This window comes from Rhinolophus sinicus, chromosome X (assembly GCF_036562045.2).
Source record: "Rhinolophus sinicus isolate RSC01 chromosome X, ASM3656204v1, whole genome shotgun sequence".
Classification (NCBI taxonomy): domain Eukaryota; kingdom Metazoa; phylum Chordata; class Mammalia; order Chiroptera; family Rhinolophidae; genus Rhinolophus; species Rhinolophus sinicus.
The window spans coordinates 18,673,440-18,690,772 of record NC_133768.1 but is presented as its reverse complement, the minus strand read 5'-3'; the positions used below and the strand labels follow the sequence as shown (position 1 = coordinate 18,690,772).

General features: G+C 39.8%; 1 protein-coding gene across 3 annotated transcripts in view; it reads left to right on the top strand.

Moving 5' to 3' along the window:
- Nucleotides 1–2,352: 2,352 nt before the first annotated feature.
- The window catches only part of KLHL15 (kelch like family member 15), a 34,618-nt gene continuing 19,637 nt past the window's right edge, over nt 2,353–17,333 (top strand). Inside the window, exons 1-3 of one of the 3 annotated variants that reach the window (XM_074324120.1) lie at nt 3,852–4,266; nt 9,688–9,738; nt 16,325–17,036. In XM_074324120.1, the coding sequence (XP_074180221.1) occupies nt 16,332–17,036 (705 nt within the window). In that variant the 5' untranslated portion in view covers nt 3,852–4,266; nt 9,688–9,738; nt 16,325–16,331. Of the gene's footprint in view, nt 3,504–3,851; nt 4,267–9,687; nt 9,739–16,324; nt 17,037–17,333 lie in introns of those variants that run through there. The other 2 variants (XM_074324121.1, XM_074324119.1) reach the window with 2 other exon arrangements.

The following is a 17,333-nucleotide window of genomic DNA, read 5'->3' as shown; positions in this document are numbered from 1 at the left end:
AAATTATCAGTTCTCTAAATTAAGGTGCCTTGCTGCCACTCCCAGGCCTGGAACGCACTGCCCTACAGGTATCCTTTACTCTTTTTTACTTTTTCCTTTCGTTATTCCGTTTGGACGGAACTTAGAGATCGCTGCCTCTGAGAAGCCATGCTTGACCCTCCCAAGCCCAGATTACACCCCCCACTTTGTGCTAGCTCACATAGCACCCCATGTTGTCTAAACCTGTCACAATGTATTGGGGACTCTGAGATCAAACCTGAATGTTTCTGAACCCTTGTTGTCTGGCCCCAGGCAGAAAGCAGTTATTCTAAGAACTGCCAGCAGGGCTTTAAGGATGGAAGTGGAATAGGAAGAAGCATTTGGTTCCAGGAAAAATCACATTGTTGAGTCCTCTTGACCATGTTACATTATCAATTCATTTTCCTTGAGATAGCGCCCCATGTTAGTGAAATAACACAAATGTAAATACATTCATTAGACACACTCTGTGTCACAGGGGGATGCCCTTTGAGGGGTTTTTGTTTTTGCATCCACATCACTTTCAGATGTTTTGGGATTTGGTATTCTAGTTGAGCCCAAAGGGTAAATTTGGGGGTTCATGAGATTGAGGAAGACAGGAGATGGGAGAAACAAGTGATATGCTCAGGAAAGGGTTCCCACCAAATGACTACAGATCTGACTCAGAGATGATCAGAGAGGATATCCCTGTGTAGGGATCTCTGGAAGCCATGACCTGTTTAAAGAGATTGAAGTTTCCTTGTGATAGCTTTAGGTTTTTGCTTTTCTAGGAGGGAGGTGGAGGGAGGCTTAAGTTTGTGAGTTGGAAGTGTAGAGAGAAAGAGCTGGAGAAATGTGGAGAGGGGGTGACAGACCATAAGGCCAGCAGTCATAGGAGAGAAGCTAAGGGGAGCCATTCCAAGTGACAGGTGACCAGCGATGCCCAACATGTGTGAGCATTAGCCAGGAATCCGCCAACATTCATGAGGACACCAATTTCCTATTAGTCATGCAACGTAAAGGCTCAACTTATTCTATCTGGCTGTTAAAACAAACTTGAAAGCCTGGAAAATTAGGGGACCCTCAGACTATATTTTGAAGGTGCCATCTGGGCCAGGGGCCAGGAAATAATGCTTAGGACAACAGCCACCGTCCTATTGGAATGTGTCAGTGTACAGGTCTTGGTGTGAATCTGCAGAAGTTAGTACTGATTTGGGGGATACCGGTGGACCCTGAGGGACTGAGATGGATTGGACCCCATAAGATGCCTTAAAAACCCTAACGAGCTATAGAGCATTTAGCAAAATAGTTTTCAAAAGAAAAGAGAATGCATATGCAGCTTTATTAGAGTTTGCTGAAGATATAACTCTTCAATTCCCAGAGACTGGGGTGGGGGCTAATTACATGAAAAGTGATTACCAAGATAATTACCACAGACTCTGGATTTCTGAAAAGCCTTCTTTTAAAAAGAGGAGGGAGGGTATACAGTATCCTAAATCATAAGACTGCTGGATAGGAATTTCCTTCCAACTCCACTACCACTCCCAGTCCCAAGCCTCTAGCCTGCCTCCGGACATCTGGGACTGCTAGATATCGGATTTGAGGACTGTATTCTGAAATACTTAGCTAGTGGGCTAAGAAAAGACAGCTTCCATCTGCCCCATGGGGCTCTACCAGTGTGAAAGCATGTCCTCAAGGTATTTAGGAACTCCCATTATTCCAGTAATTGGTGGGAAAAATAATTGAGGACAGGAATTATCTGGAGGAGTTCGTTTATTTAAATGATGTGGTTTTACTTTGCCTGGTCTTGAGGAAGCAGAATGTTTCTTACTGTACCAGACCCTTCTATAAAACACTTTTTTTTAATGAAAGAGGCATCACTGATTAAAGATAACTTTCCCCCCCCCAAGGGTAGGCTGTACATAGTAGTAAATATATAACTGGTGGAAAGACACAGCCCAGTTTCAGAAACAGTCAAGTAAAAAAAAGTATATTTTGGATGGTAATGAAATGTCACATATGTGACTATGTAAGGTCATCAGGGGGTACTGATCACAACATCACTGTAGATATATTTATGATACCCAGAACACAGACATTTCAGTTCCTGCTGATTCAAGATCTGACTTGACGTCTCTCTCTAGACAGGTTAGTTCCACACTATGTAATAAATGTATAGCTCAAAATGTTACGTGTTAGCCAATGCACAAAAATATAAAATCAGCACTTTTAGATGTTCAGGGATAATGTATGAAAACTCAAATACTCAAAGTTGAATGCATGCCATTTTAAAGTTTATTTTATGGCTAGTAGTTTTTTTAAAGCTTGTTTTATAGTTTAAACGGGAAAAGGGGCGCTTATTTTCCTATTTCCAGAAGATTACGGTGTTTCTCTATTTTTTTCCCACGAAGCAGCCTACTTCAGCAAAACAGTACACCATGTGCTGTTTTGGCCTCTTGGGAAACATGACATGTTCAAGTTTGCTAGAAAGAGATAATGATCGCTTTTAGCCACACATCTCACTGCAACTACATCGGGATATTGGTCTAGAAAGAAAATGGCGGCGGGGGTGAGGGTGGGGGTAGGGGTGGGTAGGAGAAATTCCTCAATTTAGGATCAGAAATGGGCACTAGACTCAATTTAAGGTCAGTTGTAGAACCACTGGTCTCCAACTGTGTATTTCTGTCATCTACACTTTTCCCACAAAGAGATTTCACAACAATAAATTTACAAAACAGTCCTATAATGTAGGTTTATATTCTAAATCAAGAAGGTATTTAAAAAGCATTAGCTAGAATTCCACAGCAGGTTTGTTAGAAACGAACAACCCCCCAAAATCACTGCCCTCTAAATGTCAGTTCTTGCCATCTTATTTTGACGCAAATAGAAACAGAACGGCGTTTTTAGATCCAGTATTTCTATATGCAGTGCATACGTGCCGTTTTTTATGAATTTTCCCGGCTCTGGGAAACGTATTTCTGAAACGTGTAATTGTTGTGCAATAAGCCAAGTGGAACTATGACGCAATAATACCCTGCAAGTTGCCTGACAAAAATGATGTCATTTGGCGCAGATGTGGCCACTTTTATAACACAGGTAGATATAGCAAAGCTCCCTCCGTGTCGTCCCCGATCCCCCTACCCCCAACGAGTGCAAAACGCCAAAAGACGTTTTCCGGGCTTCCTAACCCTAAACTTGTTGAGGGGTGGGAGCACCGCAGTAGCTAGAGCCCACTGCTCGTGCAGAGTAAGAGGGACGTCTGCGCGTGGACTAGCACAGCCAAGCATTCCTAGCCCCGACGGCGATGTAAGCCGCGTCAGGCCGGGCCCGAGGCCGCCTGAGCCCTCCGTGGGGCCCGCTGGCGTGGCCAGCCGGAACGTGGGGCCTCGCGGGCGTGGGACAGCCCTGCCCCCACCCCGCTCCCACACCCGCTCCCGCTCCCGCAGCGCCGGAAATGACGCGCGCTGGCTGAAAGATGGCGGCATTGGCGTTCGACCAGGGGGAAGGTAAACACCCTCTGGGCCGCCGCCCGCACGCGGGCCCCCTTGAGGCACCCGCGGGGGCCGAGGGCGCCTCCAGAGCCTGATCTGCAGCTTATGGCTTCCTACCCTTCGACCTCCCTACCCGCGTGGCAAGCTTCCGCGTTGAGACGACGGCGCACAGAGCCCCCTGCCGGCGGGCCCCGCCTCCCTGGGCGGGCCCCGGGCGGCTCCCGTGGCCCACAGGGGGCGCGCGGCCCGGAGCGGCCCCTGGCTCGTGGCCCCACACGCCCCGCCCCTTTCCCGCCCCTTTCCCGCCTTCCTCCACCCCCGGCGTGGGTGATCCCGAGGCTCGGCGCGCTTCGGGGCAGAAGCCCGGAGACGCAGTCGTCGACGCCTCCACTGCCGGCTTTTCTGCTGCTACCCGCGGCCCCCCAGCCCCTTTCCCCGCCCGCGGCCCCGAGTCGGCCCTCCAGCCGAACCCCGCCAGTCGCTGCGAGGCCCCTGGCATTGGCAAGGTTGGGCCCGGCCCCGACGCCGCGCCGAGCCCGACTGTCTTGACTCGCGACTCAGCGCTGTCTTCTTTCCCAGGACTGGTTTCGAGGGGACCGCAGGCGCGCAGACTCGCCCCCCGCCGGAGCGCCCGAGCCCGGCCTCGGAGCGGCCCCTTGTAGACGTTCGAGAAGCCTGCCGAGTGCCGTCCCGGCGCCCGACCGCCCACCGCCCGGCCGCCGGCCCGCTTCTTCCTGATGCAGACTGCCGTCCACTAGAGGTTGGACAGACCCCCGAGGTGCGTAGCCGCCCCTGGCCCTCCGGCCTGCGGGAGCCCGGGCTTCGGCCGCGGGCCCGCGGTCGGAACCGATTCGGTTGCCCTTTCTGCACAGATCCGAGTCAAACATTGGGTAGGCGCTGGGACCTAATTTGTCTTTGAGTTTACTTAAATTGTTTGAAATTTAATTTTTTTCAAGGAGGGGAAAAAAAAGGAAGAAGCATAATTCAGCCATTTTTTGCAGCACACAGCTGCAGGTACCATGATTATTTTCTCCCTAACCCGTTCCTTCCCTTTAAAAATTCTATTTATGCCTGAAATAAAACTATGCGAAATACGAGGCATAAAACGTGGAATCAGAATGTCTGGGTTCGACCGGGTGACTCTGAGAAAATCCCTTACCGAGCCATGGTTTCTTATCTATGAAATCTAGTTAGTAATAGCCACATCACAGGATAGTGAGGACTATATGAAGCCATATATATGAAAATAATCTATAGCTGTAAAGTGTTAAAATGGAAGGCAATTTTTAAAGTAACCGTTGCCAGAGTGGTTAATGTTGTAGTGGCTAACTGTTGCTGCCTCTTTATTTCTATATTATGAGTATAAGCAATAAGTCCGGAATATCGAAGCAGTGCTGTGAATCGACTTGATAGATATATAATAGTCACATTCCTTGGCCTTCTTCCTACGAAATGCTAACTGCTTATTTAAATAACGGTATTCTTTAATTCAAATTTAACGTTACTGTAGTGCTTTGCTTTTCATTTTTCTAGGCCGCTTATGTCCCTTTTCTTACTCGCAATATTTATTTGGCACCTTACCTTTGTTTAGCCTTTTATATTTACCGAATTTATATTTTCTTTTGTTAATCTGATTAAATTGTAATTCAGAAAATGCTTTTAAGTTATATATCCTAATTTTAATGCCCATTTTTCATATCTTGGGAACAGGATGCCTTAATATCTCTACTAATATGAAAATTGTTTTGAAGAGATTATAAATGCATTCAGATTTCTATAATTCTTAATAGATCTAGAAATGTTTGCAAAATTTCAACTATTTGACAATATTAATATCTATGTAATTTAATTCTCTTAATCATCAAAACATTTAGGTGCTTAGAACCAGTTTTTCAGTGGTAAAGGATGTTAATTTGCACTCTTTATTGCTGATTAACTTGGAGGGATAGTAGGATAGTAAATATTTGTGGTTTGAAAATTGGACGTCAGAATTTATAATATGTGTAACATCAGTATAGGATCATTCTTACTCAACACATCAAAAATGTATGGTTTGACTTTAAAAATGGTCCACAAAAAGTGAAAAAGAAGCATTTTTTACTATATTATTTTTAGCTAACAAATGGTTTTTTGAAATGTTTTGTTAAATTATTAAATTTATAATCCGATACCAGTTATCTTTCAGAGTATGCTTTTGTGTTTTCTAGAAAGGCAGAATATAAGGCGGGCAGGATTAAATTAGCAAAAGGAAGAGCCTACTTTAACAGGCTAGCTAGCTTTTATGCATTGGATTTATCGCTTGTCTTGAAGGCAGAATTTTGCTAAATCATTACTTTATTGGAAATTTTAAGGTTTGACCTCTCTGCCTTGGTTATATGGGGCTAAAATCTTGGAACCAGGGATAGCTTGGCTTCGTGGGTGTTCAGATGGGCTTCAAACTTGGTTTAATAATCTGCGTATAAAACTGGCATTGTACAATATAAAGGTGAATGGTAAAATTCATGCTAATAATTTAAATTTTTAATTTTTCTTTGCTTAGAATGAATAAAACAGCAAATAAAAAAACACCACGACAAGTCAAGAGAGACCTCAGAAGAAAGGACAAAGCTTTATGTTTTAGTACCTTTAATGATACTTTTTTCTGCTTTTGAACAGGGACCCCACATTTTCATTTTAAGGGGCCCTGCATTTTCATTTTGCCTTGGGCCCTGAAAATTATGTAGTTGTCCCATTGTCAAGGTTGCCCTTTCCCATTGTAAATGTTTTGAGAGTGAATAACATTAACTGAGGAGAATGAATCTTTAGCTTATGAGGGGTTGGATTAATTTATTAGCATGTATTTCCTCTGAATTGGAATGTTGTACCTTGTGTGGGGTTTATTTTTCTTCAAAAAATGAAAGACAGTCATTGGTAGGATAGATGGTTAAATGCGAAGGCTCTGAAGTCAGGCAGACCCCAACTCTACCACTTATTAAGAATCATAGCTTTGGGCAATTTATTTAACCTCTGAGCTTTGATTTTTCTCATCTTTAAATCAGGGATGGTTACAGAACATGGAGGGTTGTGAGTATTAAATTTATTCATCCAACAAATATTTATTAAGCACTTATATGCCAAGCGCTATTCTTTCTAGGTTTTGGGGATACAATAGCCAATGAAACAAAACACACAAAAAAGAAAAACCAAACAACAAAGAGTAAACTGAATAAGGAAAATAAGCCTATATCTCCATTTAATATATACTACGGAGAAAAATTAAGCGGATAAAGAAAGTGGGGATTTTCTGGTTGATGGGGCGTATGGGTGGGGGTTTCAATTTTGAAGAGAGGATTTGGGGAAGGCTTCATTGAGATGACACGAGTAAAGATCTGAAGGGAACCATATATGTCTGGGGATAGAGTGATCCAGGCAGAGGGAGTGAACTCCAAGTGCAGAGGCCTTAAGGTGGGTGTGTGGCTGGTTTTCAAGAAACAGCAAAGAGGCAAGTGTATCTGGGGCAGGGTGAACAAGGGGGAGAGTAATAGGAGATAATTACGGACATTTTAGGACTCATTGGAGGGGCTCTCATAATTCGTCTTTGCCCGTGGTATATGTTGTACTGCTGCTGGTCCAAAAGTGGAAGGCCTTTTCAGAATTAGAAATTTTAACTTTGGAATAAACTGGAAAAGACATTTCCTCAATTTTTTTCTTTTTAATATAAGACCTTTAAAGCTCATCTAGCTGAATCACTGAAGCAAATAAGAATGGATAGAAAATTTATTCGTTGTCTTGGATAAGATCATTGAATTTAGTTAATGATTCTGCATCATTTAAAGATTTGCAGGGAATCTGTATCATAACATTGAGACCTTCCAAAAGGTCTAATTCTTGGGGGAAGACTAAAATGTTAACATTACAATATCGGTGATTTTAAGTTAGGATATATAACTTACAAGATTTGGGGTTATTCCCCAATAGAGGTTTTTCCTAGAATTCTCACTGGATCGAATCTCTAAAGGCTAGGGAAGCTGTTTTCCATGACATCACCCTTGGATTACTTCTACTTGTAGTGAGGAATGAGCAGAGGAGCATTAAATTAAAATCTTCTGATGAAAAAATAGCATTGAAGCAGGAGTGGTTTTTTTCTTACAAGGTTTTGTGTATTATAGGGCTCCTAAATGCTAAACATACCTGAAAAGTGAAGTAATTTGGATAATAGGTGCCAGCCTGGAGGCTGGAGGACCCAGAACCTTCCCAAAAGCTTAGTTAAACGGTCATTTGCAATTCGGTACTGACTTATAAAACCATTTTGATGGACAAGGAAGAACTTCCAGTATTAAACAAATTAAAGTTAACTTACACAACCGTTTCTCCCATATTAAACAGATGTTTCTCAATTTGAGTAGTGTATCTGAGGGTAAAATGAGTGCTAATCATTAGCCTGGTTTCAAATTTTTCTTTCCTTTTAGATTGAGAAGTTGGCCGCTTTGAGATTGTTGAATTTAAAATTTTTACTTTATAGGTTACAGAAATTGTGAGAAATTTTATGACTCAGAAATTAATTCTATTTTTGTCTGTAGTAAGCCTTGCATTCTCTTTTTAGTATGCAAGTGTGGCATTTTCTGCATAGGCATCAACTTGGGTAGGCTAACAGTTTGAGGATGAAGGCAGTATGAAATAATTTAAAATTTTCATTGAAGATAAGTATATCAACCTCTGAGAATGTAGCTTTTGTACTGAATAACTTAGGGTTTTGTATGAATTTTCAAGCAGCTGAGGGGGACTGTGAAAGCATTAAATTATTGCTTATGGTGTAAACATGGAAGTTAATTTTGAAACAACTTCTATTTAATTGCCTAGAATTTTGTCTTCAAATCAGAATGGCGGCCTTCTAACTGAAAAGGAAGCATTTAATTTCTTTGCCTTTTATTTCCTGTCCAATTTTACCCCCACCAGACTTCTTTCTTTACTAGTCACTAGAGAGTTTGAACTGTTAAAAATTTTTGTGATATAAATAGCAGTAATAGTCTTCCAAGGCAGAGGTAGGAAGAGGTAGTTTGGTGTGTGTGTGTGTGTGTGTGTGTGTGTGTGTGTGTGTGTGTGTGTGTTTTATCTGTTATCATTGTATTGTCAGTGGTACTCAAACTTTTTGGTCTCAGGACCTCGTTATAGTCTTAAAAATTATTGGGATCCCAAGGAGCTTTTGTATATGTAGGTTGTATCTATTTATATTTATCATAATAGAAATTTAAAGTGGGAATTTAAAGAAATACTTATTTGTAATTCATTTTAAAAAACCCATTACACGTTAATCTAAATAACATTTTTTATTAAAAATAATTTTTCTAAAAGAATGAAAAACTTGGTGAGAAGAGTGGCATTGTTTTACATTTTTGCAAATTTCTTTAATGTCAGGCTTATTTAATAAAAGACAGTGGGCTTCTTACGGCTTTTAGATTCAGTCTGTTAAGGTATCACACATGTAGCCTCTGGAAAACACTGAGAGAATAAGTGAAAAAGACAAATTACTTTTAAAATTATTATTATGAAAAGAGTTTTGACTTTGCAAAGTCCTTTTAGGGAACTAGGACCCCAATTGTCCCTGGACCACACTTTGAGAATCACTATCTTAATCGTTCTTATGTATAGAAAATGTGAGACTTTTTTTCTTTAGTCAGTGCCAAGTTTATGAAACAAGACAAACTCTTCAGTATTTCTTTCCTAGTAGCATAAGTATGCTTTGTCATTTAGTTTAATTTGAGTTGGTTCCCCTTTTGAAAAAACCTACCACTTCAAATTCTGAAGGCCAAGTGTAGAATATATACATGTACAGGTTTATAAACCATGATTTCCCTTAATATGATCTGTTTTGAAAAGTGAGAATATAGGAGTTCTGTACATTGAACATTTTTATGTCATTAAGTATCTTTTCTCAAAGTCCCTTAACGGACTTCCCCCTCCCCCGCCAAGTCTTCATTGGTTTATAGAATTTTTATTTGAGGTTTGTTTCGTTTTACAGTTTTTGTAATTATTTATTCCTTAAATTCTAAAATATAATTCTTTAGAGAATTCTTATGTGTAAGATTTTGCGTATTTTTCTTTTTGTATTCTTCTTACACTTTGCTTTTTCTAGCTATTTTTTATTTGATTATATGTGTGTTTTTGTGTTGTTTTTGTTTTATTTTAACTTAAGCCTCACTTTTTTTCCTTTCCTTTGTAGCTTCCAGGGTATGGATTATGAACAAGTTGGTTTTGTTTCACGTGTCCATTTGTAAGTTTGGTTGTTTGATATCTTACACATTGATGTTGTAGATCCATGCTATCCAACAGAATATGCAAGCCACGTATGTAATTTTAACTTTTCTCATGGCCACAGTTTAAAAGTAAAAAACAGGTGAGGTTAATTTTAATATGTTTAAACCAGTATATCCAAAATATTTTTCCAGCGTGTATTCAATATAAATATTTGTATAATGAGATATTTTACATTTTTTTTGTACTAAGTCTTCAGAATCTGGTGTCCATTTTACACTCACAGCACATTTCAATTGGGACTAACCACATTTGCAGTGCTCAGTAGCCTCATGGCTGGTGGCTTCCATATTGAACAGCACAGATAGAGAGAATAGCTATTCTGGTTAGGGTAGAAAAGCATAAGGAGCCCAGAAAAGTTAGAAAATTATACTTGTGTGATGAGATGAAATGGAAAACAATGTCACTGCAAAATGAGGTCATGTTTTGACTACCAGTACATCTCCTGATCTCTTATAGACTTGCATTGTAATCAACCCTAGGGAGCTGTGGGGTCTGCATAGGGGCGCTGGAGGAGTGTCAAGTTCCTATGGTCCTGTGGGTGATTGGGAGCACGAGGCAAGAGTTGGAGGAGGGAAGCCAGCGTTGATTGACCTCTGGTGGGGTGCCTTGCTCTGGGCTAGACATTTAACTTATGTTAATTTATTTAATGACCACCCTAACTCAGTAAGATGATGATTATTCCTAATATATGGATGGAAGCTGAGGTCATGAAGTTTACTAAATTTCTCCAGGTCAGATGGGTGGTAAGTACTAGTAAGTTCTCTGATTGCAAAGGTTTTGCTCTTTCTAAAAACACACTTGTATTTTTGTTTTTGCAAATCAGATTCTAGTCTTAACTTTCTAACTAGTTGTAGGACCTTGAAGAAAAATTTCACCTGTGGACCTGTCTTCATCTATCTAGTTATAGTTGAACTGGGTCCTGAGAGGCTTTACTGAGAAGGTGGGCTGGGGTTCTAAGTGCTGTTGCTAGGGAGAAAGGTTTCTCCAGAATTAACTGTTAGAGGGTCTGGTTTCTAGTAGCACCAAGTGAAGGGGTATAATAATAAGCCTTAACATTGTGGTATACTTAAGGACTGTATGCTTTTGTAAGTCTTAACACGTATTAGCTCATTTCATTCTCACAGCAATCTATGAGGTAGGTTTTATTAATACTAGTATTCCTTTTTTTTTTTAACAAATGAGGACAGTAGAGCTCAGAGAGACTAAGTAGCTTGACCCACGATCACAGAGCTAATAAGAGGTAGAATCAGGATTCAAATGTATGTATCTGACTCCAGACCTGTACTCTTAGCTCACTACTTCCATTTAGAGAGTTGTATCATTGTTGGTCAGTTAACCGCTGAGTGTTTTATCACTTTTTACTTATATATACATGCTTCCCATAAAAGTATAAAATACTGCTGCTGCTCAAAAGCTGTTAGTCTTATTGATAGATGCACCAAGCTTTTTCATGTAGAAAAGAAGTAACTGTGTACGTCCCAGCTATCACAAATTAGTTTTAGAAGTCAATTTAGATTAGATAAACTTCACAAATGCATTAAGACTTGAAAAATAGCAGTAGTTTATTCTGCATATCTACATAAGTGCATTAAACATCTTTAAAATCATATAAAAATAGAATAAATGAGAATTTAAAAAAATTTTCAGAGATCATCATGTTGAATGCTTTCATTTTACACGCAGCGATAAGACCAAGAAAGTTTGAGTAACTTAGAAGTATAGCTATTTCTGTTCTAAAACTATTAGGGATCTTGGTTATACATAGGGAAAACCCACCTCAGGTAGTAAAAAAGGAGAATTTATTCTAAGAATGTAAAGATTTCTCTCAGAACCCAAGGGTAGAGATAGAGCTGGACATAGGAACTTGAAAAATGAAGGTGTTCTGGAGCGCTCCCTGTCCCCTCGGCTTGGCTTTCTTCTTCTTTCTCAGTTGACTGGCTTTCTCTGCTACTCAGCCCACAGAGCAGGCAGAAGTTGGTGCGCACAGCTGCTCTTTGATATGTTCCAGTTCCAGTCATACACAGTCGGTGCACGTCTTTCTCCCTTTCTTCTCTTTTCTAAATTCTTGACAAAAGAGTGTTCGTCGTGGCTCATGTTTCCCACCTGGGTCTGACCACATGTGATTGGGGACAGGATCACAGAGTGGAAGCCTGCCTGCTGGGAATCTCCCTTGGTGGGCTGTGGGTGCCCAGCGGAGAGTCTTTACATACTTATGTCTGTTGCCTCACAGCTTATCAGTCCTCCTCCTCTTCTTTTTTCTTCTTTGCCCTGTGATGTTTTCCACCATAGTGAGTATCTAGGAAGTATCTAGAACCTTGATTGCTTTTTTTTGAGAAAGCATAGTATCTCGTTTTTTAAATTTAATTTAAAAATTTTTTAATTTAATTAGAAATATATTTTTTAATTTAGTTAAAAATTTTTTTTTAATTGGGGAACAGCATGTTTTTACAGGACCCATCAGCTCCAAGTCAAGTCGTTTTCAATCTAATTTTGGAGGGCGCAGCTCAGTTCCAGATCAAGCCGTTGTTTTTTCACTCTAGTTGTGGAGGGCGCAGTTCACTGGCCCATGTGGGAATTGAACCGGTGACCTGGGTGTATGAGCACTGCACTCTAACCAGCTGAGCCAACCGGCCGCCCCTAGTATCTCTTTTTTTAAAAATTTCCTTTAGATGGAATCTTTTTTAGAAAAGTGAGTATTAGCTGTTTGAAACCTTATTCAGACAATGATAACCATTGAATAGAGAGGGTTACTTTGACAGGAAGTGAAATATTTGGTGTTTTAGGCCCTGTCAAAATAACAGATTAATGAAACACAAAGCAGTCTGCTTTCAAGTATATGAATGCTGATGTGTAGCCTTCTATTAAATCTTCATTGAATGTGACCGATATGCCTTGAGTCAGTGATAATCGGTGTCCATAATGATCCTGAGAAAGATAATGAAATATATTTTTCATCCAGTTTTAATTCATTACTTTTTTCTAATTATTTTGAAAATTGGTAATTAGTGTGATGTTGATAGTCCTCAACTAACCAGAATGTTTAATTATTCAGACACCATACTGTATGCTGTTCCTTTTGTTCCCAGTACGCATTTGTGTACATATGCCTCATGTCACTTGGAAAATTCTAAGCTCATTAATTTTACCTTTAAAAATAATTCAGGAAAAAAGCCTGATCGCTTACTTTAATCTGGAGTGTGTTAGTAAAGTAGTTCTGGCAAGCATTGATTACAGTGTCTAAAATATGCTATATCGATTTTCCAAATTACAGCTAGCTTTCTTGTGCTCTTGTGCTCCACCTTTACAAAATGAAAGTATATAGCTTTTGGATTAATGGAGTACTAAAAAAATTTGATATTAATTTCATCTTGTGCATACTTTGTTGTCTTGGGTAAGTGAACATATGGTGTACAATCAATAAGACTTAAAGGTAAGTTAGGGACAAATGGGGAGAAAGGCTCCTAGAATGCCTCTTGATAAGATAGGGACTACAAAAGAAGGAACTGATGGGGGGAGGGTAGAATTAGGATTCTGTTTAGAGTATGAGATGATTTTGAGATCCCTCTGGGGTGCCCAGAAGTGTGTAACAGGTAATTCACTATATAGAGTACTGGTGGAAGGATAGAGATTTGGACAGAGATTGTCAAGATAATGGTAAAGGTAGGTATTAAGGAAAACCATGGGTTTAGATGAGATCATTTGGGAGACACAGTGCTTAGATGAGATGAGAAAAGGTGCAAGAACAGAATCCTACAGAACACCAATGTTTAAGGGATAGCTCGAGAAAAATGAGCCCAGGAAATAGAGAAATAGATTGAGAAATAAGCCACCCAAGAATAGGAAGAGAATCAGGAAAACAGTGTCATGAAGCTGAGAAAGTGATGAGCCGAGGGAGGACGTCATGCTGTGCTGCAGAAGGATCCTGAGAAATGGGGACTAGGATGTAATCATGGGATTTGGCAATTAGGGATTTTTTGTTGTTATTTTTTTAAAATGAACTTTTAAAAAACAATAACATACTGTCATTCCAGATAGATTAGAAAACACAGATTAGTGAAAAGGGAAAAATAGTAGAAGTGCCTGATACTCTAAGTTAACCATTTTTAACGTTTTGTTATATTATCCTTTCGGACTTTTCATTTGTTAATAAAGGGGTTTTTTTGAGTTGACCTCAGACGGGGGTAACTACTCAATACATGGATTAATATGTCAATTTAAATACAGGGTATCATAGACAATATATTGATGAAACAAAACAGTAAAATCTAGTGGTAGCCTTCTCACAAGAGTGGAGAAGTAGTGCCTTTAGCGTGTCCCTGGAAGCAGCCTTTTCACTCAGCACCTGGAGGCTCTGCCAAATCCAGGGTGCAGAGGAGATTCCTGAAAGGCACACACCTCTACCTACATAGCGCCTGGCACGCACAGATGCTCTTTCAGTAAATCAAGGGAGAGGCGTTGATAATAGAATGGTGAGATTGGCAGTGCCAGCTTCCCTGAAGAAGGCGGTCGAGCAAGGGACTGGTGCCGGTTGCTTCGCTGGAGGGCTCATGGGCCATCCAAACACCCAGCTGGGGGAAAGAAAGAGCTTAGGAAAAGAAAGAGCTTAGGAATTGAGCCATACCATAAGGTCTAAGCTGGAGAAGGACACAGGTGAAGTTCAGAGATGGCTGACAAAGTGAAAGAGCCAGAGAGTGGTAAGTGGACAGTTAGGATTTCAGATGTGGACCAGTTCTGGATTGTGGCAAAGTCCAACGGGTTTGGAAATAAGGTTTTAAAATGGAGGAAGAGGGGAGGTTATAGGAGTTGAGGTTGTTAGAGAACTTCGATTCTTGATTTTTGGATGAGTGATCTTATGTGAGCACTGAGAGGTGGAGAAGAAGACGCTTAGCCAGGTGCCAAAGTCGCAGGGAATGCGGGACAGATTGATCAGGATGTGTGTATATAGTGAGAAGGAGTAGATGATGGGTTTTTAACTTAGTGAAAGGCCATGTTTTAGAAAAAGGACAGTAGAAAGAAGGTTTAGAAGGTAGGTTTGTACGCTATAGGAGAGCATTTTGTTCTATGAAGAGCATAGAAGAGTGTTTTCCTAATTTAAATCAGACTGGAGAAAACTTTCTGTGACCAGCGGGAGCCTGTAGGGGAGTTTGTTTACACTGAAGTGCAAGGTTCAACTGGGCACAGTGCAAAGGGTTGGGAGGGAATTTAGGGATGGGAGGATGTGTTACTAGGGAGGAAGCGCCGAGCTGTGTGAGGATGACAGTCGAGGAGAGGATAGATGGCCTGGGATGGGGTTGAGTGAAAAGGAGAAAATTACTTCATAAACAGTCCAATAAACTGAATTACTGTGTTCTACTTTACTTTTTCACTGCATTCATCGATTTCAAGTTTTTTTTTTTCCAAAATGTGTCAAAAATCCAAAAAAAGTTGATATTTTGACTATTTTATGCATTTAATAACATTTTGAGCTGCTTTGTACATAAATGACATTATTTTTATTTTAAACCTTTGTTGTATGGTAATTTACCATTATGTTGAATTTTAGCAAAAAATACTCAAAACATATTAAGTGGCATCAATTAGATAGTGCAGGCCACAGGAAAACATATCCGAACGTCGCAGCAAGAGTTAAGAGATCTAATTATAGTTGCATTATCTTGGCTTCATTTTTCTGATATGTAAAAATAGGGTTTAATTTCCTTTAAAGTGCATATTTATATTTTAAATATATAAGCAGTACATGGTCATTTTAAAAAATAAGGTAAGTAGGTAAAAAGGAAAAGATAAACCTCAAAATGTCTTGGAATCTGACTACCCAGGGACATCATTTTTTTTTTTTTTTGGTATATATTTCTCTAGACTTTTTCTCATCTAAACTATGCATGTGTATTTAATTTTTGAAAATATAATGAGTATACTATAGTTGCCTGCTTTTTTTACATAACAATACCTAATATCCTTTGTCAGAATAGGTAGATTGCTGCCATCATTTTTCGTTGTTACAGTAATCCATTATAGGTCTGTACCATATTTATTTAATCTATTATTGGGCTTTTGAATACGTGCCAATTTTTTATTATAAATAAGGATAGAAAGAAAAACCTTGTGTGTACAACTTGGCATATTCTTTGGATACGTTTCTAGGAGTTTTCAAGGTCAATGGTGCTTTTGGTTTAATTTTTGTTTTGTTTTTTTCTCATAATTTAGTATTTGGCTGAGAAATCCTTTTTGTTTGATAATTTGGGGACATGTTTAAATATATTTGGTGAACAGTGTAAAATCAAAGGGATGGGCATATGTTGTTTGTAAGTTAACAATTTGCCATTTTTTGATAGGTATTTAATAGATTTTTCTCCCCCGGGTAGGGAAGCCAAAAACATTGGTCTTCAAATCTTTAGGTTGTCTTCTCCCAAAGGGCTTGTACATTTAGGATTTAGACAGTGGAATTGAGATAATTGTAAAAATTGTTTAAGCTCTAAGTTAATAATGTCTTCAGAATGCATGGAAATGATTAACACAGTTTTCTTTGATTACTTTTTTTCCAGGTGATTCATGGCAGGGGACATGGAAGGATTCTGTTCCTCCATCCATGACACCAGTGTCTCTGCTGGGTTCAGAGCACTGTATGAGGAGGGATTGCTTCTTGATGTCACTCTGGTTATTGAAGATCATCAGTTCCAGGCCCATAAAGCACTCTTGGCCACCCAGAGTGATTACTTCAGAATTATGTTTACTGCAGACATGAGGGAGCGAGATCAGGACAAAATTCATTTAAAAGGTCTAACTGCTACTGGTTTCAGCCACGTTCTTCAGTTTATGTACTATGGAACTATAGAACTGAGTATGAATACTGTTCATGAGATTCTTCAGGCTGCCATGTATGTTCAACTTATAGAAGTGGTGAAGTTCTGCTGCTCCTTTCTGTTAGCGAAAATCTGCTTAGGGAACTGTGCCGAAATTATGAGACTCTTAGATGATTTCGGTGTAAACATCGAGGGAGTCAGGGAGAAGCTGGACGCCTTTCTGCTAGACAACTTTGTTCCACTCATGTCCAGGCCTGACTTCCTGTCTTATCTGAGCTTTGAGAAGCTCATGTCTTATTTGGATAATGATCATCTGAACAGGTTCCCAGAGATAGAGCTGTACGAGGCTGTGCAGTCTTGGCTGCGGCATGATAGAAGACGCTGGAGACATACCGATACCATCATTCAGAACATCAGGTTTTGTTTGATGACCCCATCCAGTGTTTTTGAGAAGGTTAGTGCATTTGAAAACAATGGACAGGACTCCTCATTTAGTTAAGGCAGTGTGTCTTTATAAATAAGATTCCTAGGTTGGTCAGGAGTCAAAAAGTGAATAGTTTATAAGAATATGTTTAAGAAGTCTAATTTGTTGTAGCTTGTGCATTTAGATTTTTTAAAACACATTTTGTGGGTGAAAGATAAACCAGGTAGGTAGTGGAGTAGTCTCATCTTAAAAGTACGTTTAATGTTGAAGCGTAATTACTTAACCCAAAATAATACAGGTTTGCTTTAGCATTTCTTTCTTTTCACA